Source organism: Podarcis erhardii, assembly GCF_964252035.2.
Source record: "Podarcis erhardii genome assembly, chromosome: 15".
Taxonomy (NCBI): Eukaryota; Metazoa; Chordata; class Lepidosauria; order Squamata; family Lacertidae; genus Podarcis; species Podarcis erhardii.
The window spans coordinates 2,477,407-2,504,554 of NC_138505.1; the positions used below are offsets into that span (position 1 = coordinate 2,477,407).

A 27,148-nucleotide genomic window follows, 5' to 3' on the forward strand; every position below is an offset into this window, starting at 1 on the left:
GGAGCTGGCGTACAGCTTCCAGGTCATGTGGCCAGCATGACTAAGCTGCTTCTGGCGAACCAGAGCAGTGCACGGAAACGCCATTTACCTTCCCGCTGGAGTGGTACCTATTTATCTACTTGCACTTTGATGGGCTTTTGAACTGCTAGGTTGGCAGGAGCAGGGACCGAGCAACGGGAGCTCACCCCGTCGTGGGGATTCGAACTGCCGACCTTCTGATTGGCAAATCCTAGGCTCTGTGGGTTAACCCACATCGCCACCCACCCTCTTAGAAGGTTACAAACAAAAAATAAAAACATTGCAAAATATAACTAGCTAAAACCATACTTAATTGGTTAATTACCAATTTACCAATGGCTGTATGACTATATCTCCTGATTGTCAGGAGACCAGCACAGCTGACCTTTGTTTAGACTCAGAGACCTTAAGACCAAAAGGCTCTTCCTTCCTTCCCAGGCACCAGGCTCCTAAATTGTAAATTACTTGATAGCATCCTGTGCCTTTTTACAACCCAATCCACACTCAGGCCCCCAGCTGTGCCAGGGTCTGCAAATCAGATAACATCTCAACCTGCCTAGAGCCAAGACATAACTGACTCACCCTTCTATAGTTTTACATTTAAAGAGACCAAACCCCCATTCCCCCAGAAGGCCACAATTTTATCTCTCCCATAATGCCTCACTCCTGCGTGAACCAGCCTTTGGCATACCATGATTTCCCAACTTTGCTCCACCCGCCCATTGAGGAAGACCCTCCCCACCACTAAAAAAACAAAAAGAAGGGGGGAAAGCCAACCACGTATGAGTGGAGGCGTTTGCAACATGGGGAAGACAGCCAAAAACAATATGCAAGCCTTGTGCTGACTCTCTGCCAGTGGAATTTTAAGAGCACTGGGGAGGAGAAAGGTGGGGGACGGGGAGGGGGGGCAGAGGGAGATGGCCAGGGTTATCTATCCTGTGATGGAAAAAGAAACATCAGTGCAGCAGGGTGGGCCGACAGCTCAGTGGGCGGGGTCCTTGCTGTGCACCCAGATGATCCTGGGTGGAGCCACCCTTTCCCTTTTCACATACTTGCTCACATTTTCTCTCTTTTGTAAATATATATATTTTTATCAAATTTTCTGTTTTAAAGTTTAAAACACTCATTTGAACATCCTTAAACTACCCTTCTTATCTTTCCATGGTTCGTTTTGCAGGTCATAAATCCCTGCCGCTTTTACAAAAACTAAACCACACATAAAGAAGGCTGAAGGCCGAAGAATGGATGCTTTTGAATTCTGGTGCTGGAGGAGACTCTTGAGAGTCCCATGGACTGCATGAAGATCAAACCTCTCCATTCTGAAGGAAATCAGCCCTGAGTGCTCACTGGAAGGACAGATCCTGAAGCTGAGGCTCCAAGACTTTGGCCACCTCATGAGAAGAGAAGACTCTCTGGAAAAGACCCTGATGTTGGGAAAGATGGAGGGCACAAGGAGAAGGGGACGACAGAGGACGAGATGGTGGGACAGTGTTCTCGAAGCTACCAGCATGAGTCTGACCAAACTGCGGGAGGCAGTGGAAGACAGGAGTGCCTGGCGTGCTCTGGTCCGGGGGTTCACAAAGAGGCGGACACGACTAAATGACTAAACAACAACAAACCAGGCATAGGCAACCTTCGACCCTCCAGATGTTTTGGGACTACAACTCCCATGATCCCGAGCTAGCAGGACCAGTGGTCAGGGATGATGGGAATTGTAGTCTCAAACATCTGGAGAGCCGAAGGTTGCCTATGTGTGAACTAAACCATTCAGTGTTCCATTATTGCATCCATCAAAACTTATTTACACTGTTGGATGTATCTCGATGCTGTCAGAGTTTCCACCTGTACACAGTTATTTCCCATATATTCAATCAACGTTTTCCAATCTTCTCTAGACGTACAGTGGTGCCTCGCAAGACGAAATTAATTCGTTCCGCAAGTTTTTTCGTCTTGCGAGTTTTTCGTCTTGCGAAGCACGGTTTCCCATAGGAATGCATTGAAAATCAATCAATGCGTTCCTATGGAAACCGCCTTCAGACCAGGTCCGGGGACAGTCTGTCCCCCGACCTCTTCTGAAGGCTGGGGGGGGGACAAGGGCTTTTCTTCCCACCCCCAGCATTTTAAAAAACCCCGGGACAGCAGAGGACTTCTCTGCTGTCCCGGGGTTTTTTAAAATGCTGGCGGGCGGCAGCGCTGCCGCCCGCCAGCATTTTAAAATCGCCCCGGACAGCGAACTTCTCCGCTGTCCCGGGGCGATTTTAAAGCCCCCGGGAAGGCAGGCAGGGGGGAGCAAAGACTTTCGCCCCCCGCCGGCCTTCAGAAGAGGTCCTGGACCTCTTCTGAAGGCCGGCGGGGGGCGAAAGTCTTTGCTCCCCCCCGCCTGCCTTCAAAAGCCGTCTGGGATAGCGGGAAGCGCTTCCCTGCTATCCCGGACCGCTTTTAAAATGCTGGCGGTGGGGAGCAAAGCCTTTTGGCCCCCGCCGGCCTTCCTGGACCTCTTCTGAAGGCCAGAGGGGGGGAAAAGGCTTTGCTCCCCACCGCCAGCATTTAAAAGAGGTCCCCGGAGATTTCCCTATGGGCTTTCTTCTTGCGAAGCAAGCCCATAGGGAAATTCGTCTTGCGAAGCGCCTCAAAAAATGGAAAACCCTTTCGTCTTGCGGGTTTTTCGTCTTGCGAGGCATTCGTCTTGCGGGGCACCACTGTATGTTCTTCTTGTTCTCTTATTCTATATGTTAAGTCTGCAAGCTGCACATATTTTGTCAGCTTAAGTTGCCATTCTTTGGCTGGGAATCTCGCACGTTTTCCATTTTGGGGCTAACAAAACATGGGCCGCAGTAGTGGCAATATAAATAATAATAATAATAATAATAATAATAATAATAATAATAATAATAATATCTTTATTGTCATTGCCCCCTCTCGGGGACAACGAAATTACTTGGCTGCTCCATCTACCCAGGTAGGGCACTCCACTCAAAATCAGAACAACTATAAAAACACTAATTAAAACAATACAGTATAATACAGCAAGGAAATTAGATGACTTTCAAAGTCCAGGTTTCCCATTCAGGGTCGAGATCGCTCTGGAGAAGAAGCTGTTCTTGAGACGGCTCGTTCTTGTCTTCATCGTCCTGTATCTCCGTCCCGACGGCAGGAGCTCGAAGAGACAGTGACCAGGATGTGATGGATCTTTTACTATGTCCAGTGCCTTCCTATGGCACCTTGTGGCATAAATCTGCTCTAAGGTGGAGAGTGGGCAGCCAACAATGCTCTCTGCTGCCTTCACAACTCTGCACAACCCCATCCTGTCCTGGGTAGTACAGCTTCCGTACCGCACACATAAGCCATAAGTGAGCACGCTCTCAATGAATGGCACAGTGATAGAAGGCAAGCAGCAGTTTCTGCGGAAGATGGTTTTTCCTTAGGATTCTCAAAAAGTACAGTCTCTGCTGTGCCTTCTTCACAAGCCCCCTTGTGTTGGCACTCCAGGACAGATCCTCTTGTAATCCAATACCCAAAAATCTGAACGTTGTTACCCTCTCCACACAGACCCCATCAATCAAAAGTGGCTGGACATTGCTCTTCGGTCTCCTGAAGTCCACCACAAGCTCCTTTGTCTTCCTTGTATTTATGAGCAAGTGGTTAGCTCTGCACCACTCTGTCAGCCACTCCACCTCATCTCTATAGTCCGTTTCACCCTCCCTTTCAGAGATGAGCCCAATCACGGTTGTGTCATCTGCAAATTTGACAACCCTATTACTAGGGTGAGCAGCGACACAATCGTACGTGTAGAGAATATAAAGGAGCGGACTAAGTACGCATCCCTGTGGTGTTCCTGTGTTAGTCTTAAGCGTATTAGAGGTATAAGGGCCCAGCCGAACCCTCTGGGGGCGGTCTGACAGAAAGTCCAATATCCACCCACAAAGTGATAACGGGAGCCCGAGATCTTCCAGTTTAGACATCAGACGTTGTGGTAGAATGGTATTAAATGCCGAGCTGAAATCTAAAAGAGATAACCCTTCTCTGTCATCCTTCTCTCTCTCTCTCATTCCTTCTCTCTCTCTCTCTCTCTCTCTCTCTGCCACTCCAACATCTCTTTCACACTCATTTTCCTCTTTCTCTCTTCCTCTTCCTCTCTCTTCCTCTCTCAGATCCATGCTGAACAGTTAAAGCACATAGCTTCCCTCAAAGAATCCCGGGAACCATAGTTCCACCCCTCACAGAACTACAATTCCCAGAAGCCTTCACAAACTTCAGTCCCCAGGATTCTTGTGTGCATGCATGGGGAGCCATTATCATTATTTTTCATTTCATTTCTGTACCGCATTCTGTTTCCAAGCCAAAAATCTCAAAGTGGTTTACAGCCCTACATTAAAACATCAAACAACGCAATCCAAAAGAAAGTCGAATACAAAGTTCAAAGCAGCATAATTAACAGGAAACTAAAATATTATGTTAAAAAGTTTCAAAATAAAACATTGCAACGGAGGTCACGTTGAACACAGAAAAGTTAGCAACAAAATAATCTGAAACATTTCAAAATCAAACATTTCAAAATCAAAATAATCTTAAATGTTTCAAAATCAAAAGGAAGTCAAATACAGTGGGACCTCAGAAGTCGAACGGAATCCATTCTAGAAGTCCGTTCAATTTCCAAAATTTTAGGAAACCAAGGCACAGCTTCTGATTGGCTGCAGGAAGCTTCTGCAGCCAATCGGAAGCCGTGGAGGGTGTTCAGGTTCCAAAGAACGTTCGCAAACCAGAACACCCATTTCCAGATTTGCGGCGTTCGGGAGCCAAAACATTTGACTTTGGGATCTAAGGTACAACTGTATGAAATGCACATTTAAAAGAGCATATGTAATCTACAGCCACCTGCAAGGATGACTACCTAAGGAAAGTCATATTTAAACTACTGTATGGATTTTAAGGGACGTGGGTGGCACTGTGGCTTAAACCACAGAGCCTAGGACTCGCCAATCCGAAGGTTGGCGGTTCGAATCCCCGCGACGGGGTGAGCTCCCGTTGCTCGGTTCCTGCTCCTGCCAACCTAGCAGTTCAAAAGCACATCAAAGTGCAAGTAGATAAATAGGTACCACTCTGGCGGGAAGGTAAATGGTGTTTCCGTGCGCTGCTCTGGTTCACCAGAAGCGGCTTAGTCATGCTGGCCACATGACACCAGCTCCCTCGGCCAGTAAAGCGAGATGAGCGCCACAACCCCAGAGTCGGCCGAACCGCCGACCTTCTGATCGGTAAGTCCTAGGCTCTGTGGTTTAGCCCATAGCGCCACCCGCGTCCCTAAAGTTCAGGGTAAAGAAGTGCAGTTCCTCCATTTGGAGGGCAGCCAGAGGACAGAAGATCACTAGCAGATCCGAGTTGGATCAGGCTAAAGGCCCACACCACCCTATTAATTATCACAGTGGCCAAATGCCCCAAGGAATCTAAAAATGTAGATAGACTGCCCCTAGATCTGGAGGTTCCACCAGAATATCAGAAAGGCCCTGTACTGTAGTTAGCCAGTGGCCCACCTAGTCCAGCATCCCCCCCCCCATCTCTCTCTCTCTCTCTCTCTCTCTCTCTCTCTCTGCACCTGCTGAATGTCTGCCTTGCGTTTGTTCTGGAAAGGCAGAAAAGTCCTTTTGGAAAAGGGAGAAAAAGCAAGAAATGTCCAGTGGTTCCTGTGAAACCGACCCTCTTGGCTAGTGGGGCTGAGGCGCGCTGGGCTCCTCCTGGTAACCCCACGTGGCTCCTCTCCAAGAGGCCGGTCCTCTCTGGCTCTCCCCCGGCGGGGCTGGAGCTGCCGGCCTCCGTCTCCGCCCCTCTTGCCCAGCCCAGCCCAGCCTGGCGAGGGTTGCGGAGGCGTTGGCCGAGAGGCCTCACTCTGCCTCCTGCCAGCCGTCGCTCCAGGCTCCCTCTCGCGCTCTCTGCAGCTCCTCCGCGGTGAGTCTCTTTGGGGCGTTGCAGCCGCGCGTAACGGGGACTTTTTGGAGAGGCGCAGAAAAAGACGCGCGCCTCGCTTGCGCGCTCGCTTGCTAGAGGAGGATAGAAAAGGGGTGAGGCGGGGGGGGCTGGAAGAAACATTCAGAAAAGTGGGGTTCTCCCCATTGAAATGGAGCACCCTCCTCCCCACCCAAAAATTTCTGCACCCTAGGGAGGGGGGAAAACTGGACTGAGGTTGCTGTGCAGTTTTATTGGAAACCAAATAAGTTTGGGGGGGGGGGTTTTGCAAGGGAACGTTTGTTTTTTCTGCAGTGGAAAAGCCTGCAGTTCTGGGGAAAGGGTGTGGTCCGCCCTGGGGAATGAGAGCGGGGTGGTCTCCTCTTGAGAAAGTGGGTTGGGTGTTTTGGGGCAAGGGGGTCTTTTCTCCTGAATCAATCGGTCTCCGCTCAGAATTCATTTTGGAGTCCTCGTGTGTGTCCTGCGTTAATCTGGCTTGGAGTATAGAGGCAGGTCCATTGCCGTGAATGGGCACGGGGCGGGGGGATTAGGTCCCTTTGATTCCACTGGGTCTACTCGTGAACCGGACCAAGTGGGTCGAAACCCCGCGTCCTTATTCTTGCGTACGGGCTTGCAGTAGAAATAAAATAAAATAAAACCTCTGGGTCTGAAAAGCATCGCTAAAATTGGGGGGGCGTATTTATTTTTATTTTAGGGGAGATTTTAAAATCTGGTGTCCTGAGCAAAAAGGGTGGTTCGTTTCCTCCTCCCCATTTAGAACTATGGGAGGTTGGATTCTCCAGGAAGACTTTATTTAGGGGGAGGGGGTTGTGGAAGGGAGTAACCCCAAGTTTAGTGCTTTGAAGGGGTGGAGGAGCTGACCATCAACACCCCAAAACTAAAACTAGAGGACGTGGGGGTTCCAGAGGCAGAATTTGGGGGGACATGGGTCTGGGTAGGTCCTGCCATCATTTGGTAGGGTGTGCTCCCAACTACGGACATGTCTGGAGTTCGAGTCCCCCACCCAGCCATGTGGCTGACTAATCCCAGTTGTGGAGAGCGAGAAAGTGCAGATCCATGAAATGGATGCATTTCTGAAGTATGTAGGAATAGAGGAGGCTCCTTTAGACCGAATCGAGTGATTGGTCCATCCAGTTCAGTGTTGTCTGCACTGACTGGCAGCCACTCTCCGAGGTTTCAGACGGGGCTCGTTCCCTACCCCTAGCTGGAGACGGTGGGCTTGAACCTGCCACCTTCTGCATGCAAAGCACCTGCTCTCCCACTGAGTAAGGACACCTTTTGGGGGTGTCCTGGACCCGTAGCCGAGGGTGACTATTCTGCACTGAGAGAAAGAAATGAACGGGTTATAGATCCAAATGCGTGTCCTGCTCATAGTAGGCTCCTTAATAGACATGGCTAGTTTGGGGTCATTAATTCCAGTGGGTCTACTCTTGAGTAGGGCCTAGCTACTTCTCTGGGACTAGACCACGCCACTGTCGCGTAGCCTGTTCCTTTGGGGACTGAAATCCCTTGCATTTGCTAAGGGAGCATGCATAAGAAGGTTCCAAAGGTGTGATGGATCTGTGTGAGGTTACCTGCATTCCACACCCAGAGAGGCCCAAGCCCCTCCAGCTGAGGTCAAAGTCCATCTTGCTCAGAATGAGTCTTGGTTCCTAGGCCAGAGACAACCAAAGCTATTGCCTTCAGATGTTGTCAGACCGACCCCACCTGGTTGCGTTTTTAAACACACACACAACTGCAAAAAAGGGGGAGGAATCCTGGAAACTGCACTTTTCCTCCCTCACTGAGCTACAATTCCCAGCACCCTTGGCAGTCTATGGTTCCCGGGATTCTCTGGGGTGCTGGGGAGAGAGAACGTGCTTTAAATGTATGCTGTGTGGCTCAAAAATTGAAAGCCGCATGGCTGCCAGCTTGGAAAGAGTGGCCCCATGAAGTTTTTGGGGAAGCCGTCTCCAACGACAAAAATAATATCTAAGGCGAAGCGTTGCAAGCAAATTCAGAAATAAATTCTGGGAGAATTGGTTGCTCTCTTTGAGAAAATAACCACCTCCCATGAAAGCAAACCCAAGTTGCTTTTGCAGGTTTAGAAGAGATGTTTTAATTTTGTGATAGTTGTGTTTTCTTGTGGAATATTGTGATCTGGAGGTGGTTTTTTCCCCTGAAGCAGTTTCTTGGTTTTTTGTTAATGATCGATAAATGATTGAATAAATTAAAGGGGGGGAATGCATGGTATGTAAGTGGCCATGGGCCATTGTGTCTGGTGGGAATTAGCATTGGGTGCCAGTCTGGAGCATGGGTAGGCAAACTAAGGCCCGGGGGGCCGGATCCGGCACAATCCCCTTCTCAATCCGGCCCGTGGACAGTCCGGGAATCAGCGTGTTTTTATTTAAATCAGCATCCTTTTATTTAAAATGGTGTTTTTACATGAGTAGAATGTGTTCTTTTATTTAAAATGCATCTCTGGGTTATTTGTGGGGCTTAGGAATTCGTTCAATTTCCCCCCCAAAAAATATAGTCCAGCCCACCACATGGTCCGAGGGACAGTGGACCAGCCCCCTGCTGAAAAAGTTTGCTGACCCCTGGTCTGGAGGGTCATGCTTTGTATCCATCCATTCAAAACTTGGCCAGCAGTCCTTGATGTAGCTTCCAGTCTATGGGGAGAAAGGCTCTTATTTGCTTTCCCCTGTTTCACACTACAGCTGCCCCCCCCCCAGGGTGTGGCATGTAGCCTGATTACCCAAGGAGCAGCCTTATAACAGGGAGGGTCTGTTACAGGACAGGACAAGAATAGAGGATATTCTTCCTTCCTTGCTAGGATGGGCTGGGAATTGGATTTGGGGGACCGCTCAGCTACAGCCCTTTCCACGGAGCCCTGAATTTCAGTTCTCTGATCTTCCCATCCTCTCATCTTGGTTTCAACCCCTTAAAGTAACAACAAACAGTTTTGCGTCTGGGTAAAAGGTTTGTTGTTTCATGTATAGGAAACACAGAGAGGATAATTGTAGCAACAGGCTGCAATGTTTTTTAAAACACCCAAAAATGCAAAACAGGCACGTTAAAATAAGTTCGGTTGCCTATGGGTTTGGGAACGAATGTCCGAGTCGTGAAAGGAAAAAAAGCGAGATGTTTTCTTCGCCTAAAGAAAGCAGATTTGTGTTATTTCACAGTTGAGATTTGCCGGGCTTGCGACGATGGTGGTCTTGGAAAATGATGTTTCTGCTGTATGGGATGCCACACAGAGCCTGGTGGCAGGACTAGGCCAAAGAGGACCTATCTCATGTATAGGTGTTCTTACAGCAGCCAAAAGCCCTGAGGATCCTCAGAATCTAGATAGACTGCCCCTGGAACTGGAGGTTCTATAGAAACATCTGGAGAGCCTGGTAGGGACCGCGAGGGTCATCTAGTCCAACCCTCGGCATTGCAGGGACCTTTTGCCATACATGGGGCTAAGTGTCACCATAGAGACAGAACTGTCACTCCATAAAATGTACCTGAAGGTTGCAGGCCTGTCGAGATCTCAAAGGAAGCCAGCAAATGGTTCGAAGGGTTTGTGTGTTGTTGAAAGGCTCTGCCGTCACAGCATTTTAAAGCCGCTCTTGCGGTTTCTGGGGGGCAAATTGTGGGGCGTAGTTGTCAGAAGGGGACTCTGGTGTTGGGGGTTCAGGGTGAGGAAATGGAAGGGCCCGGAGTGAAGTGTAACCAGACAGCACAGTCAGAGAAGACGTTCCCCTTGTGCGTTTCTGTGACCTACTTAAGGCAGCGTCAGACCACATGTTTGTTGGCAGGGGGAGACCCTCCCTGGCTATGTCACAAGAGTTGGATCAGTAGTCCTGGTGAAGAGAATTTCTCTTCCCAGATCTGGAGAGAGAGAGGTGGGTGGGGTGCCTCCGAAGTTTCTCAAAAGGATATTTGTTTTCCCAGGGTGGCAAAGCTGTTTGCAGGGTCATAATAAGATAAGCAGGGAGCCCTTCTGAATCAGACCAAAGGCCAGCTCCTCCTCCTCCTCCTCCCTCGATTCCTCCAAGCAAGTTGTGATACAGCCACGCCTGTCACCCCCATCTGAGCCTCCGAGGTAGACTGTCCCTGTCCCTGGAGGTTCAGTTCCTTGCAGTCACAGGTCACGCCCAAAACCGTACATTTAAAGCATTTTCTGCCGCTTTTAATGGCCAGGAATCCCAGGAAGTGTAGTTTGCAGTGCCCTTCACAAACTACAGTTCCCTGGGTTATGGGGGGTGGCATGTGACTGTAATTTGGGAGCTGTGGTTTGTTACGGGTGCTGAGACCTGTTGGGAAACTGTCTCAGAGCTCTAGTTCCCTGTGTAAATGGATTCGCAGTTAAATCGCTCTGGTTTTAATTCAGGATCATGAGGACTAGAAACCTGCTTTAGTTTTTTTCATATAGCCAAGCGGCAGAGCATATGCTTTGCATGCAAGAAGGTCACAGGTTCAACCCCAGTGCCTTCTCCAGGTAGCGTTGGGAAGGTGCATGGCCCAGAAACCCTGGGCAGCCTCTGCCAGTCAGTGTAGACGTTATGGAGGTAGGTGGACCAATGGAACTGATGCAACGGTGCTGCAACAGTTAGATGAAGCATCCTCCTTGCTCCCACCCACTTGGCCCTCGGAGGGCTGGCAGACTATGGATCTGGCCCTCGGGGCAGAAAGGATTCCCCTGCCCTCCTCTCCTCGCATTCCTCCGATGACGCCAGCGCTCTGCTCTCTTTAAATCCATCCTGAATAAATTAACTGGTTGCCCCAGTGGAAAAGAAGAATCGAGCCAGTTCAGATTGCCTTCTGGCTGTGAGCATGACTTGCAAGGAAAGAACGCTTCCTCTTTATTTATTCCATTTATTTTCTGAGTTTGCATCCCACCGTTTTTCTTCCTCCAGAGAGCTCAAAGTAGCGTTCCATGCTTCTCCATCTCCTCATTCGACCCCCACAACAACCCTGTGAGGTAGGGCTATAGGCTCAGAGGGATAAGTGACTGGCCGCCAGGGTCACGCCCAGAGAGCTTCATGTGGCCAAGTCAGGTTTCGAACCCAGGACAGTAATAAACAAACCACAGCTCCCAGAATTCTCTGGGGGAAGGCGTGCGCTTCCAACGTGATTCGGATGTGCTTTAGATCCGAATCTAAAGCCTGACCCGGTTCTCACAGCAACCTCTCTGATTTCGCAGCAACTAGCGTTGCAAAGCATACTGCCTCCGACAGGGGACAGCGCCATTTCTGCTAGCAGCCGTTGGCAGCCTCTACAAATTTGTCTCGCCCCCTTTTAGGATGTTTGGCACCTGTCCCAGATTCTGAATTGATTCTGTGTATGTGTTGTTGTTTTTAAAACCGTCTCTATGCTTATAATTGCCTCATCATTTTTTAAAAAACAAAAAAACAATTACATGTGATTGTTTTTTAACCGATGCGACTGCTTTCTTGTAAAATGGTTTGAGCTGCCTCCTGGGGAAGAGATACGTAAATGGAATTAAGAGTGCCAATCTCAGCCCACTGTGGCAAGCTGTCAGAGAAGGGCGGGGTTGTCCCAACAAAGTCCTGCTCAGAGGAGACCCGTTGCAATTAAAATGGACCAAGATCCGCCACATTGTTTCATCATTCGGCCCAGACACTGAGGTCCAGCTCTGAGGGCCTTCTGGAGGTTCCCTCCCTGCAAGATGTGAGGTTACAGGGAACCAGGCAGAGAGCCTTCTCTGTGGTGACACCCAGCCTGTGGAACGCCCTCCCACCAGACGTTAAGGAAATAAGCAACTATTTGACTTTTAAAAGGCATCTGAAGGCAGCCCTGTTCAGGGAAGTTTTTAATGTTTGATGTATTTATTGTGTTTGTAATATTCTATTGGGAGCTGCCCAGAGTGGCTGAGGAAACCCAGCTAGATGGGTGGGGTAGAAATAATAAATTATGATGATGATGATGATGATGATGATGATTAATTATTATTATTATCATGTAAGTGATCTAGTTAGCTGCTCTTCGCTCCCCTTGGGACAAAGGGGGGAGGCAGATCAATCAGTCCAGCATCCAGAGCACTCAAAAGTCAGTAGCAAATTAGATAGATAGATAGTAGGTAGGCAGGTAGGTAGGTAGATAGGTAGGTAGATAGATGATAGGTAGGTAGGTAGATGGTAGGTAGGTAGGTAGAGGGTAGGTAGGTAGGTAGATGATTGGTAGGCAGGTAGGCAAGTAGATAGATGATAGATGATGATAGATAGATAGATAGATAGATAGATAGATAGATAGATAGATAGATAATAGATAGAAAGATAGAGAAAGGCCACGTGATAGAAGTTTATAAAATGGTTCTTGGCCTGCGGAAAGTGAGCAGATCAATGTTTTTCTCCCTCCTAACACTGGACATCCAACGTAGCCAAGTGTTTGGAGATTTGTGGCAGATGAACAGAAGGACTTCTTCACGCAGCACACAGTTGAACTGTGGAACTCCCTGCCACAGGAGCCAGGGATGTCCACCCACTTGGATGGCTCAGAAAGCGGATTACACAGCCATTCCTGGAGGAAGGGAGGGCTATCAATGGCTACTAGTCCTGGTGGCTCTGCCGACATGGCTGGAGGCAGCGATGCTCCTGAGCATCAGCTGTTGGAAACCAGAGGAGGGAGAAGTGTTCTTGTGCTTTGGCGTTTTCCAAAAAGAGGCCTCTGGTTGACCATTGTGAGAACAGGATCCTGGGCTCATTGGTGAGCCATTGGCCTTGATTCTGGAAGCTGTTCCAATGTTCTTATATCTGCACCAATACCTTTCCATTTAAAGCTGCTAAGTTCTATTGCTTGTCGAAACTGTGTGCTAGAAAACTAAATCCTATTGCTTGTCGAAATAGTTGTTTTGATATTGGTGGATCCGGTGTGCTAGAAGACTCTGTTAAGCCCAGTGGTTTGTGCAAGTGTGTGCATGTCTCTGTGTGTGCAAATACACAAACACACACAGAGAGAGAGAAAGCTCACCATGGAATAAGGGCATCTGTGGCCGACTGTCGAGATCTGAGCAGAATTCTGGGTGGAGTCTTTAAGAAAGGGATTGCTCTTTGAACAAAGGACAGCCCTTAAAATAAACAGGGTTTGGCACTGTGTGGGCGCATGAGCGCATGCCTTCGGAAGCACAGGACCCCATTGCTAGACTTACTCATCATGAATGGAATTCCATCTGTGAGTTACTTGGGGAGAATGTGAGGCTGCTCACACTCCTAACCAAAGAGATTAACCCTGGACTCAGAGCACCATCATTCTCTTCGCTCTGTATCAAGAGGGAAGGCAGTATCGTGCAATGGCTAGAACAGAGTCGGGGGGGAGCCTCAGGCCCCAGAACCAGATGCAGTCCTCTGGACATGTCCTCTGGACATCTCTGCTCACATCCACACCATACAATTTAAGAACATGTCTACTCCTTTAACGGTCATGGCTTCCCCCCAAAGTGGCTTTTCCCACCACAGAGCTAAGATTCCCAGGATCCTTTGCAGGAAGCCATGTGCTTTGAATGGATGCTGTGGGAGTGGCCTCTCACTAAGCCATGCCCCTTCCAGGCCACACCTCTTCCCTGGTCCTGGTCCTGGTCCATACCCTTAGGGCCGGGCGGTATCTGGTTTTCAAGATCAAGATACTGTCTATCGCCAGCTAAACATCGCGATATACCGATATATCACAATGTCTGAAATAAGGATGGCGCTGTCTAGAAGAGGCATCATCTGGCTTCAAGGTTTTTCTTGCATCGTGACTTTTGCATAGCACATGCACACACTCATTAGGGCCGGGCAATGTATCATGATGTGTGCCTGTGCTATGTAAAAAAGGACATGATGCAGGAAAAACCGTGAAGCCAGACATTGCTTCTCTTATTATTCCCACTGCCCTTCTGCTCTGTACCGTGGTACCTCGGGTTACATACGCTTCAGGTTACATACGCTTCAGGTTACATACGCTTCAGGTTGCATACGCTTCAGGTTACACACTCCGCTAACCCAGAAATAGTGCTTCAGGTTAAGAACTTTGCTTCAGGATGAGAACAGAAATCGGGCTCCGGCGGCGCAGCAGCAGCAGGAGGCCTCATTAGCTAAAGTGGTGCTTCAGGTTAAGAACAGTTTCAGGTTAAGAACAGTTTCAGGTTAAGAACAGACCTCCGTAACGAATTAAGTACTTAACCTGAGGTACCACTGTACTATAAAACAACAGTTGCGGCAATAAAAGGTAAGTAAAATAAAAAGAGTGCTAGTTTTAGACCCCCTAAGTTAGGATTGCGATATGTCCGGAATTACCCAGAGATAGCTGAGATTTGCTTGCTGGAAACTATGGGCGGAAATCACTGAAATGTCCGAGAAAATCTGGACTTACGGCAACCCACATCGGAAGAGTAGATTTTGGCGAATTTCATTAAAAATAGCTCAAAAACGTAAGCTCAGCAACTTTGGCCACCCCACCCCCTCCAAAAAAAAAAAGCTCAACAGCTGTTGTGTTCTTATTTTCACTTTTTGAAACATGGCAACCCCACCTAATTAGTAGTAACAGTTGCCAGGATGTGACCCTGTTCTCCTCTACAAAGTTACATCTTCATTTCAGACATCTTGATACATTGGTCTATCTTTCTTTCTATATTCTTTCTTTCTTCTGTTTTGAATCTTGCAACATTCAGCTTCACTGTATGTCCAGGGGTGTTAAAACATATGTATTTGTGAGTGTCTTTAAAGAGAGAGGGAAAGAGAAACAGTTTGCATTCTTCCCGGTACAGTATATGTTCTCTGCATTGCACAGACGCTTCCGAGAAGCCGTTAAAAGGGTTTGTGGGTTTCAGCACTGGCTGACGTCTGCTTATAAATCTTTTACACTCTCTCTGTGCGATGGCCGAGGCTCCCGGCTGCAGATGGGCCTCCAATTTCCACACTCGGGGCAGCTGGAGCCTGGAAAACCTCTCAGCACTGACCCCAAGGGACTATCTCAGAGCTGCAGAACACCAGGACTGAGATTTTGGCGTTTGTGAGATGGATTCCGGGCCGAGAAAAGGCCAGCGAAGGACAGCCTTGCAGCCAAGTTTGCAGTCAATCTAGTTCTATATTGTGAACACTGACTGGCAACAGCTCTCCAGGGTTTTGGGTAGGGCGTTTTTCCCAACCCTGCCTGGAGATGCCTGGGACATTTTGCATGCAAAGCAGCTGCTCACCAGACTACGGTCCGCAAAAAGATGGTGCAACCTGCAAAACAGGGCATCCTAAATTCTCTCCCTCTATTCTGGGAGAGCTGGACCATCAAGAAGGCTGATCACCGAAGAATGGATGCTTTTGAATTCTGGTGCTGGAGGAGACTCTTGAGAGTCCCATGGACTGCAAGAAGATCAAACCTCTCCATTCTGAAGGAAATCAGCCCTGAGTGCTTGCTGGAAGGACAGATCCTGAAGCTGAGGCTCCAGTACTTTGGCCACCTCATGAGAAGAGAAGACTCCCTGGAAAAGACCCTGATGTTGGGAAAGATGGAGGACGCAAGGAGAAGGGGACGACGGAGGATGAGATGGTGGGACAGTGTTCTCGAAGCTACCAGCATGAGTTTGACCAAACTGTGGGAGGCAGTGGAAGACAGGAGGGCCTGGCGTGCTCTGGTCCAGAGGGGCACGAAGAGTCGGACACGACTAAACAACAGCAACAACAACAATTCTGCTTCATCTTGTTTTCGGGGAGTTTGTGTCCTCTGTCTCTTGTGTTGGAGATGCTTTCTCCCAGAGTCATCTACCCACGAGGCCGTCTGTTGGCAAATGCTAACCAAGTCCAGGCCTCGCCCATCCGCCTGGGACTCCGTGGGGAGGGCTGTCCCCACTCGAGAGACAGCAGCAGAGCTGGGGAGTTTGCCAGGATCTCTTAAGCCCTGTTTAGTCATTGCGTTAACAGCCAAGGGATGAGGAGTCCTTCCCCTCCCCTCTGCCCCCCTCCTACCCCCCTCCTAAGACAACTTCTCCTCTGCAGCCTCCAGCCAACACCCACCCAAGGGGAACACCCAGAAGGGAGCGGGCAATGACAGGAAACATGTGTGATTAAGCAAAATCGCTTCCCCTTTGAAGGAGTGTTCTGCAGCCATAGCTTGGAGTGTGCAGCCTTCTGTGTTCCTCTTCAGCCAGCCCCATGAGACCAGAACCTTGCATTCTTTTTTAGAGGGAAGGCAGTAGTTCTGGGGCAGAGCCTTTGCCAAGGTGCTGGTCTTGACCTTTAAAGCCCTTTGTGGCTTAGAGTTTAGAGGTCCCGGGCCCTAAGGAAGTCAGTCTATCCTCCACCAGGGCCAGGGCCTTCTCAGTGGTGGCTCCGACCTGGTGGAATGCTCTGTCCCATGAGACTAGGGCCCTTCAGGATTTAACCTCCTTCCATCGGGCCTGTAAGAGAGAGCTATTCCACCTGGCATTTAATTTGAATTCAGCCTGATCTTTTTATTTCCCTTCTCTTCCTTCCCCCTCCCCTTTTATGAAGATCACCCGCTCTGAGACCCCACAGCTAATTCTCCCCTGGCCTCCTCGCTGGCCCACGTAGGTCCAATTCAGCCAACTAGCCCTAGGGATTATCCAATGCTTATTTCCCTTAAATTAATTTTTGAATATTTTATTGTTATTCATGTTTTTATACTGTATTTTATGCTGCTTTTACAATTAAGTGTTTTAAAGAGTTTTAAATTTGTTGTTAGCCACCCTGAGCCCGGTTTTTGAACCGAGAAGGGCGGGGTATAAATAATATTATTATTATTATTATTATTATTATTATTATTATTATTATTATTGCATGCCAAAGGTCTCAGGTTTGATCCCCAGCATCTGCATGAAGAGTTGTTAATTGTCCCCTGTCTCAGAGCCCTTTCATTTGGAATCATGAGGTCTGGAATCTTTCTTTCTTATTTGGGTGGGGAAAGCCGTATCTAAGCCTTAAAGCTCATGCTTTGCATGCAGAGGGTACCAAATTCAATCTCTGGCGTCTCCAATTAGGGCTGGGAATCTCCCCTGCCCTTCGAGAGCCACTGCTAGTCAGTGTCGACTTTACTTAGCAAGAAGGATCCCAACACTCTAACAAAGTATTTAAGTTGGCCTTTCATTCAGAACCCATAAGGACTAGCACCTTGGTTTGCTTTCCCAGCTGAGGGCAAGAGCATTGGCTTGGCATGCAACAGATTCAATCCCCGGGCTCTCCAAGTAAGAACATCAGAAGAGAGCTGCAGGATCAGGCCAAGGGACCGTCCAGCATCCTGTTCTCACAGTGGCCGACCAGAGCCCTGTGAGTAACCCCCAAGCAGGATTCGAACTCGAGCGCTCTCCCCCCCCCCCCGCAGTTTCCAGCAGCGACTGGAATTGCAACTGCGACGAAACCATGACAATATAAACAGTATACAGTGGTACCTCGGGTTAAGTACTTAATTCGTTCCGGAGGTCCGTTCTTAACCTGAAACTGTTCTTAACCTGAAGGACCACTTTAGCTAATGGGGCCTCCCGCTGCTGCCGCGCCACCGGAGCACAATTTCTGTTCTCATCCTGAAGCAAAGTTCTTAACCTGAAGCACTATTTCTGTGTTAGCGGAGTCTGTAACCTGAAGCGTATGTAACCTGAAGCATATGTACCACTGTAATGAGAACGATTGGAAGTTTTATGCAGAATTTTTTTTTTTATTTGATGGATATGATTTTGTATAAATTGTTGGTTCTTTTTTTCTTACTTTTATGTTTTGATGTTTTCTTCTTCTGTATTTACCATAACTCTTCTATACTTATCTTCGTTGTACGTTTGTATTTTAAATCAATGAAGATTTACCATGGGAGGGGGGATTGCAATTGTAAGGGAACCGATGCCCCATTGGCGGTGTGGGATTCCTTCCAGAAGGCTCCAGGCATCAGACAAGAAGCCGCAGGTTAGGATTAGGCAAATGGGCCAGGAGCCAAGAGGAGACGGCTTAGGCCTTAAGACAACCTGGGGGCCACGCCCTTCGGGTATTTGGACTCCTTCTGCCTCTCTCGTCCCGCCCTGCTCTTTGCACCGAGATTTATCACCAGCAAAGGACTTGGCTCCGTTCCTGTCTTGCGATTATTAAACCGCTGGGCCTTACCTGAGGAAAGGAGGGGAAACCGAGGCAGTGTGAGCAACCTCGAGGGTTGTGGGATTTCTGGGAGAGAGACTCAACAATTGCGCCGTGAGTCTTTCTACGCCGCGTCCGGCTTCCAGGTGAAGCGGATGGAGCTGGTGGTGTCTTTGCCTTCAGACAGGATGCCGACACGACTTTGGAGAGCTTGGCATTGGTAAAAGTTGAAGTGGCCCCCGTACGGTCGCCCAGAACAGCCCACCCAGCTCGAAGCAGACAGCTAGGGCATCCTCAACACAGTTCTTTGGTGACCTCCCAAGAGAGAGGGAAGATAGCATCCCATGAAGGTGGGGAGTTGACACTTCGTAAGAGTTGGAGGGGCCATGTAAGGTCCGCTAGACCAACCCGACTCATTTGAAGCAGGCAGCCTGGAAACAGAGTTTCCAGAATGCAGGGCTGTCCGGCTTCTCCTTGTTTTTTAAAATTATTATTATTATTATTATTATTATTATTATTATTATTATATTTTATTATTTCTGCCCCATCCATCTGGCAGGGTTTCCCCAGCCACTCTGGGCGGCTACCAACAGAACACTAAAAACAGAATAAAACTTCAAACATTAAAAACTTCCCTGAACAGGGCTGCCTTCAGATGTCTTCTAAACATCAGGTAGTTGTTTATCCCCTTGACATCTGCTGGGAGGGCGTTCCACAGGGCGGGTGCCACCACTGAGAAGGCCCTCTGCCTGGTTCCCTGTAACTTCGCTTCTCGCAGGGAGGGAACTGCCCCAGTGTGACCAAGATGCAATTCACGGCTGAAATTGCCAGCGGATTAATGTTTTAATTGTTGAATTAATTCATTATCCTAATTGCACACCTGGTTACAGCAGCCAAGTTGGAACTGGTCCAGAATCGGCCGTACCTTTTCCACTTCACCTTAAAGGGACAGTAGAGTCGGGTCTGGCAATTTAGCGGCGGTAGAAAAAGTCACGGCTGGTAACAGACAACTTAGAGGAGTTACTTCTCAGGGGCTTTGCCTCTGTTTGTTGGGTTTCTTTTGTGACAACCGCCCTTCTCCACCCGCTGCCAAATCTCTTGCCACCCACGATGGGCATGTGTTATATACCCAGACAGTTTTCCTCCTTAGCTTAGAAATCTGTAAATGATCTTTGCTGGCTCTCCGTCTTGCTTATTTTCTTCAAGATTGTTTGGTGTTTCTGTGCATCCACAGTTTGCGCCGGGAATTGAGTTCATAGTCATCTCTTAGCGGGTCTGGTCCCGTAGAATCATAGACTCTCAGAATTGGAAAGGAGCCCTGAAGATCCTGTAGCACAACCCCCAGAATGGCAGGAATCCTCAGCTACCCCATAGGGAGACGGAACCTGCAACCTTGGCATCACCAGTGCCATGCTCTCAACCAACTGAGCTATCTCTCTGACTCTGGCGCATGCAGCTTTTACTTGCCTGTCAAATCTCAATAGAAATGTCAAAAGGAAATGCCCGTGAACTGGGAAGGGTGGTGTTGTGTATAAAAACTGTAGTGAAGTCTGTTGGAAATGCAACAATGGAGCAGGAACATTTCTACATTTGTGGTGGGAGTGCAAAGAGATAGTGGGATTCTGGGAAAATATCTGCAACGAACTGAAAAAGATGTTTAGATTTTCATTTGAGGGGAAAAAACACCAGAATCCTTTCTCTTAGGTGTCATGTCAGAGGAAATGGAAAGAACAGTCAGACCAATATTTTTTTTGATTGCCAAAAATTGGAAAAGCAGCAGCGTCCCAACTAAAACAGACTGGCTATCTAAAATGATGGAATACTTCCATATTGCCGAACTAACAGGGAGGATAAGAGGAGATATGGTACAAAAAGTGAATAAGGAGGGGGCTATCTTTAAGGAATACATCAAAATTTATGTGGGAAAAGTAGAATTTCTGACAGATACTGAGTGAATCCAGAAAATGATTAGCGTGAAAGGAGAATAAAGTCAAGATAGAAGAAGAGATTAAAGAAACAATGAAATGTGCTTAAGGCAGTTGGAAAAATAAAGTAGCGTAACAAGAATGGCTGGAAGTCAGGTCACTTGGTGTGTGTCCGTGTGGGGTAGGTGTGTAGGTTTGCCGGTATGTACAGTAAAGGGACGCGGGTGGTGCTGTGGGTTAAACCGCAGAGCCTAGGGCTTGCCGATCAGAAGGTCAGCGGTTCGAATCCCCACGATGGGGTGAGCTTCCGTTGCTCGGTCCCTGCTCCTGCCAACCTAGCAGTTCAAAAGCACATTAAGTGCAAGTAGATAAATAGGTACCGCTCCGGCGGGAAGGTAAACGGCGTTTCCATGCGCTGCTCTGGTTCGCCAGAAGCAGCTTAGTCATGCTGGCCACACGACCCGGAAGCTGTACGCCGGCTCCCTCGGCCAATAAAGCGAGATGAGCATCACAACCCCAGAGTCGGCCACGACTGGACATAACGGTCAGGTGTCCCTTTACCTTTACCTTTATCTTTAAGGAATACATCAAAACTTATGTGGAAAAAGTAGAATTTCTGACAGATACTAAGTGAATCCAGAAAATGATTAGCTTGAAAGGGAGAGTAAAGTCAAGACAGAAGAAGAGATTAAAGAAATGACGAAATGCGTTTAAGCTAGTTGGAAAAATAACGAGAATGGCTGGAAGTCAAGTCAGTTGGTGGGTGTCCGTCTGTAGGTTTGCTGATATGTACAGTATAGGTAGGTATTATATAGAGTAATGTAGGTATGTTTTATGTTATGAAAATAAGGTAGTGTGTTGTGTACGTGTATTGTGTAAATGTATATGTATGTGATTTATATGTTAATAAAATTTAAATTAAGAAAAGCGGGGAAGGGTGGCATTTTGGCCGGCTGGTGTGCTTGTACAAAGTGGAAATCTCCAAGTGGGAGCCTGAAGCCTTCTTGTCTGGAGAGGAGTGTGCCATGTGCTTAAGGGAAGTCTTTGCTGGTGAAGGGTTAAGAGGCTGATCCCGGGTCAGCGTGTGCTTCTTCCTTGTGTTTCTTCCTCGTAGTGCCAGCCAGGAGGAGCAAGAGGAAGGCGGGTGGATGGGTGGGAGAGACTCTTTGGCTGGGACGCTGGCCAATGCCTCCTGCCCCAGGCACAGCCCTCCCCAGATAGGAACCAGATGGTCTGTCCCCAGTCCAGATGTTCTTGGCAGCCTGCAGGGTCCAGGGATCAAAGACAAAGCGTTTAGTGGAAGGAATGTGAAGGGAGCAGGAAAGAGAAGGAACTCCACTGAGCTACACAGAACCAGCCAGTCAGGATTGGTGCTTTGCTTCCTCTCTGTCCTTAGGGAGGAATTTCCCAAGAGGTCAGGACCTGCTATCACCATCCCAGTTGCACAGTGTTTGTTTGTTTGTTTGTGGGGTGCACTTTGCACATGCTCAGACGACCTCCTGAGCATTGCGACACACACATCCCAGAGGCTTGGCATTTTTTGTGGCGTCTGCAGGAATTTTTTTCTAAGTGGAGGGCGGGGTGAAATAAGACACTGGGGAAAACAGGCCAGTTTTGCACCCGCAGAAAATAGTGTCTGTACATTTTGCCGCCTAACTCCGTTTCTGCACATCCCAGAAACATGTTCCTTTCTTCATGAACGCACAAAATATGGGGATTATTGTTCATCTGTGGGTATGACTGCAGAGGTAACTGAAACCAATCACGCTTCCAAGAACAGCTGCACCGGTTGAATTTTGTCCTGTCTTCTAGTGTATGGCCAGCAAAAGGAAGCCAGACTCCATGCCCCTGTTTCTCACACCCATACTTGTTCTTTTGCTGTGCTTTTCTGTCTGACCATGAGGACTAGGAACATATGCTATTTAAATTTTTAAAAAACTCAACAGAACCACCAAGGCCATTTTAAGAGCAGCACAGCTGCACCGGTACTCCACGGGAACCAGAAGTGCCAACTTGGCCCCACAACTGTGGGTGCCCAGGGCCAGGGATGCCATGCAGCGTGCCTGGCCCTGGCACCAGAATTTGTGGTTGCCTGGCCCCTTCATGGGGGATTTTGTGGGCCCCAGGGAGTTGGCTCCTACGAAGGGTACACAGGATGCATCTTACAGAGAATCTTCACTCTCTTTTTCAAAAATCAAACTTTCCTTATATATCATTTCATTATATGGAAATGATATATAATGAAATGAAAAAGATGTTTAAATACACTTTCCTGAAGAAACCAGAGGCCTTCCTCCTGGGTATGGTAAGCCATGTGGTGTTAAAAAAGGACAGAACGTTGTTTTTGTATGCTACAACAGCAGCAAGAATCCTTATCGCAAAGTATTGGAAGACGCCAGATCTACCCACTCTGGAAGAATGGCAGATGAAGATGACGGACTACATGGGACTCGCAGAGATGACGGGCAGAATCCGAGACCAGGAGAAGGAGACAGTGGAAGAAGATTGGAAGAAATTCAAGGACTATTTAAATAAATACTATAAGATTGAAGAATGTTAGTTTGACAAGGATTTAAAAAATATATTGGTTTTCAGAGACATTAGCGTAAGAAAAGAAATGGAACTAGTAAAATTATATGGTGAAATAAGGGAAGGGACTTGCTGATGGAATAATGAAACTAGAATACAAAATGGTGAGGTATGAGGAAGTCGGGGAAATAAGGTTAAGAAATAAGGTTTTGAAATTATTCTTGTTGTTTTTTGTTGTTGTTTGTGTTTGTCTTTATTGTAGTTGTTTTGTATTTGTATGTTTTATTGGAAAATTTAATAAATATTATTATAAAAAAAAAAACAAAAATCAAACTTTCCAGGCCTTGGTGCCGCCAAGATATTTGTGTCTCGGCTAAGTCTGCTCTGAAGCCCAAGAGGTGATGGAACGGTGGTTGAGGAATGAGCTCGGTTGTCCTGTGTTGGCTCCTCATCCCATTGCCCGTGACCGAGGAAAACCAGTACAGTAGACGCTCGGGTTGTGAACGTGATCCGTACAGAATGCACGTTTGCAATGCACGTCTGCGCACATGCGAGTTGTGATTTGGCGCTTCTGCGCACGCGTGACCGCCGAAACCCAGAAGTAACCTGTTCCGGTACTTCTGGGTTTCGGCAGTCCACAACCCAAATAAAAACACAACCTGAAGCGTCTGTAACCTGAGGTATGACTGTACGAATTATGCAAAATAGTTAAAATTAATACACTGCGAAACATTCCACAAATGGGAGAAATCATGCCTGTTTTGCTCAATGCATGTGATTCGCATAGTTCTGGCAGTTTGGATCAGAGGTGGCAAACCCACAGGACTGGGAGACTAGTGTGGCCCTCCAAGCATCTCTGTTTGGCCCTCAAGAAACTCCTTATGCCGCACACTCTCTCGGCTCCACTCTGTGTGTGGTTTTGCAAGACTGGAGCGCGTCTGCGAATTTTGATCATGCCTTTTCATTCATTGGATGGAGGATACAGAAGGGGGTGTTTGTGCTCCGCCCATTTTCCCCGCTGGTCCCACCCACCTGGCATGTGGCCCCTGAAACATTGCCCAGGAGGGAGTGTGGCCCTTGGGTTCATGGCAGTATGAATCATAGAATCATAGAGTTGGAAGAGACCACAAGGGCCATCGAGTCCAACCCCCTGCCAAGCAGGAAACACCTGCTTGGCCTTAGAATTTCCTTCCTTCCTTTACTTTCCTTTTCCCTGCTTTTTCTTTTTTTAAGCATCAATGCAGCAACAGAGAATTGGTCCAGTCTAGTAGTCTTCACTTCCTACACTTCTTCCATCAACCACGAGGGGAATTTAAGACAGCAAAACTCAACATCTCCTTCTCTCTCGCCCGTTTCTCCGCAGACTTCCTCGTGCCCCAGAAACCAGCGCCAAGATGCCATCCCAGCTAGAACACGCCATGGAGAATATCATGTTCACTTTCCACAAATTTGCGGGTGACAAGAACTATCTGACGAAGGATGATCTCCGGCAGTTGATGGAGAAAGAGGTCCCTGGGTATATGGAAGTGAGTGAGGCTGAAATGGGATTGTTATTGGATTATTATTATTATTATTATTATTATTATTATTATTATTACTTTTCAGACTGCAGATGATGACGTTGATGTCATTGTTTGCAGAGGAGGGTGTAGGAAGGCAGGGGTACCCAACCATAGGTGGAACCAGAGCCAATCACAGGCAGAGACAGAGACAATAAAGGTAAAGGACTCCTGACCGTTAAGTCCAGTCGCGGGTTGCGGCGCTCATCTAGCATTACAGGCCGAGGGAGCCGACATTTGTCCGCAGACAGTTTTTCCGGGTCATGTGGCCAGCATGACTAAGCCGCTTCTGGCGAAACCAGAGCAGCGCATGGAAACGCTGTTTACCTTCCCACCGGAGTGATACGTATTTATCTGTTTGCTCCAGTGTGCTTTCGAACTGCTAAGCTGGCAGGAGCAGAGACCGAGCAACGGGAGCTCACCCTTTCACGGGGATTCGAACTGCCAACCTTCTGATCGGCAAGCCCTAGGCTCTGTGGTTTAGACCACAGGGCCCAATTCATTGCGGATGTTGTTCTGATCATCCCTGACCGATGGAGGCTGATGACAGCAGAAGTCCAATATGTCTGGAGGGCACTGGCTTTAAATTGTGCTATTTAGGACATGAAAAGGGAGCGGGTGGCGCTGTGGTCTAAACCACAGAGCCTAGGGCTTGCCAGTCAGGAGGTTGGCGGTTCGAATCCCCGCAACGGAGTGAGCTCCCATTGCTCTGTCCCAGCTCCTGCCAACCTAGCAGTTCGAAAGCACACCAGTGCAAGTAGATAAATAGGTACCGCTCCGGCGGGAAGGTAAGCATAGTTTCTGTGCGCTCTGGTTTCCATCACAGCACCAGAAGCGGTTTAGTCCTGCTGGCCACAGGACCTGGAAGCTGTCTGTGGACAAACGGCGGCTCCCTTGGTCTGAAAGTGAGCTGAGCGCCGCAACCAACCCCATAGTCGCCTTTGACTGGACTCAACCATCCAGGGGTCCTTTACCTTTACCTTTTTTATTTGGGGCACGGCAGCAGGGTTGGTGGCAGGTTGATCCTGCAACGCAACTGGCCAAGGCCGCTACCTCTTTGGAATTTCTCCTTCTATAAAAGGAGGAATCGGAGCTAAAATCGTCCTTGAAATATGGACACCAAACCTCTGTTTAGAAACCTCCGAGGAAAAAGAGGAGGCCACCTTCCAAGGGAGTCCATTCCACTGTCCGCCGGCTCTTACCCTCATTTAGTTCTTCTCAACATTTACTCAGAATCCCCTTCCTTGTCATTTGAATCCCTTGGTTCGGATCCTGCCCTCGGGAGCAGCAGGAAGCAAGCTTGCTTCCGTCTTCCACAGGACGGCCCTTTAGGTAACAGTAATGATAATGGCAGGGACGCGGGTGGCACTGTGGGTTAAACCACAGAACCTAGGACTTGCCGATCAGAAGGTCGGTGGTTCGAATCCCCATGACGGGCTGAGCTCCCGTTGCTCGGTCCCTGCTCCTGTCAACCTAGCAGTTCAAAAGCAAGTCCAACTGCAAGTAGATAAATAGGTACCACTCCGGCTTGCCAGAAGCGGCTTAGTCATGCTGGCCACATGACCCCGAAGCCAGCTCCCTTGGCCAGTAAAGTGAGATGAGCACCGCAACCCCAGATTTGGTCACGACTGGCCCTAATGGTCAGGGGTCCCTTTACCTAATGATAATGGCCTGTTGTTGTTTTCCCCTGCCTGCCCCATCTATTTCTCTCAGAACCAGAAAGATCCGATGGCCATTGACCGGATCATGAAAAACCTAGAAGAGTGTCGGGATGGGAAAGTCAACTTTGAGGGCTACCTCTCTCTCATTGCTGGGCTGACCAATGGATGCAACGAGTATTACGTGAAGAAGATGAAGCCAACGGGAGTCAAGAAATATTGATGGGATAGCGTGCGTCATCTCGCACCCGGAGCACTGGCGGCGCGCTTTGGCACAGCCGGGCTCACGGTGCTGATAACCCCAGAAAAGCTTACCTGCCTAACCTTTCCAGAGCCGACTGTTCCTGCTTAAAAATAAAAGGTCGTGTCGTGCCTCCGATCTTAATAATAACACAACTGCGGCTGTGTACCTTTGAAATACGATTGATACACGCAGAGCATCTTTCCCTCAAAGGATTCTGGGCGATGGAGTTTCTTTGATGGGGGAATGTGATTGGGATGCGCTTTAAAGTTTACAGCCTTACATGCGGAGTAATCGAGTCCCTAACAAAGACCTCCCTGTCCACCCCTTCTGTGAAATCCCAAAGCTTCGTTGCCAGGGATGTGTCAGCCCTTTTCGTTCCTCCCTCAGCCGTGCCCTCTCCTTGGCCGTGAAATAAAACATTTTTCTAAAACCCAGAAGGCCTGTTTTTGTCTTTCGAGAAAAGATAAATACCCTAAGAGCAACGTGTTCTTTCAAGCTCACCCCATCTTTGTGAGGCGAGGGTGGAGCTGGAGGGATTTAGCTTTTGAAAGGGAGAAGAACTGGTTCCGTCAACCCCAGGTCACAGCTGACGGATGTCAGGACTCGAATCCGGGTGCGCAGCCCAGGTGTTTTTTTTTCTTGCTCGTTCCTTTAGAATTCTTCCGATTGAAGGGTCCCTTGGAAAATATGCGCTTTCCCACACATTGATGCATGTCAGGCATCTGTTAAAGGCAGTGATTTACCAGTCACTGCCTCCACCGTCTGGCAGTAGCTCTCCAGGTTCTCAGACGGGATCTTTCCCTGCCTTGCAAGCAGATTCCAAGGATTGAATCTGGGATCTTCTGCATGCAAAGCAGAGGCTCCACCACGGAGCTGCAGCTTTTTCATGAATGCCCCAGAGATTGAGCAGTGCTAGTATGGTCATTAGGGACGTGGGTGGCGCTGTGGTCTAAACCACTGAGCCTCTTGGGCTTGCCGGTCGGAAGGTCGGCTGTTCGAATCCTCACGACGGAGTGAGCTCCTGTTGCTCAGTCCCAGCTCCTGCCCACCTAGCAGTTCAAAAGGACACCCAAAAGTGCAAGTAGATAAATAGGTACCACTCTGGCAGGAAGGTAAACGGTGTTTCCGTGCGCTGCTCTGGTTCGCCTGAAGCGGCTTAGTCATGCTGGCCACATGACCCGGAAGCTGTCTGCGGACAAATGCCAGCTCCCTCAGTCTATAG

The 27,148-nt window shown here is 48.5% G+C and overlaps 1 protein-coding gene across 1 annotated transcript; it reads left to right on the top strand.

Annotated features, from left to right (window-relative positions):
- Positions 1 to 5,803: 5,803 nt before the first annotated feature.
- On the top strand, positions 5,804 to 26,363 carry S100A10 (S100 calcium binding protein A10). Its single transcript, XM_081841501.1, has 3 exons — positions 5,804 to 5,958; positions 23,829 to 23,991; positions 25,738 to 26,363. The coding sequence occupies exons 2-3, from the start codon at positions 23,860 to 23,862 to the stop codon at positions 25,903 to 25,905; spliced, it is 300 nt and encodes a 99-aa protein (XP_081697627.1). The 5' UTR covers positions 5,804 to 5,958; positions 23,829 to 23,859; the 3' UTR covers positions 25,906 to 26,363.
- The last annotated feature ends 785 nt before the right edge of the window (positions 26,364 to 27,148 follow it).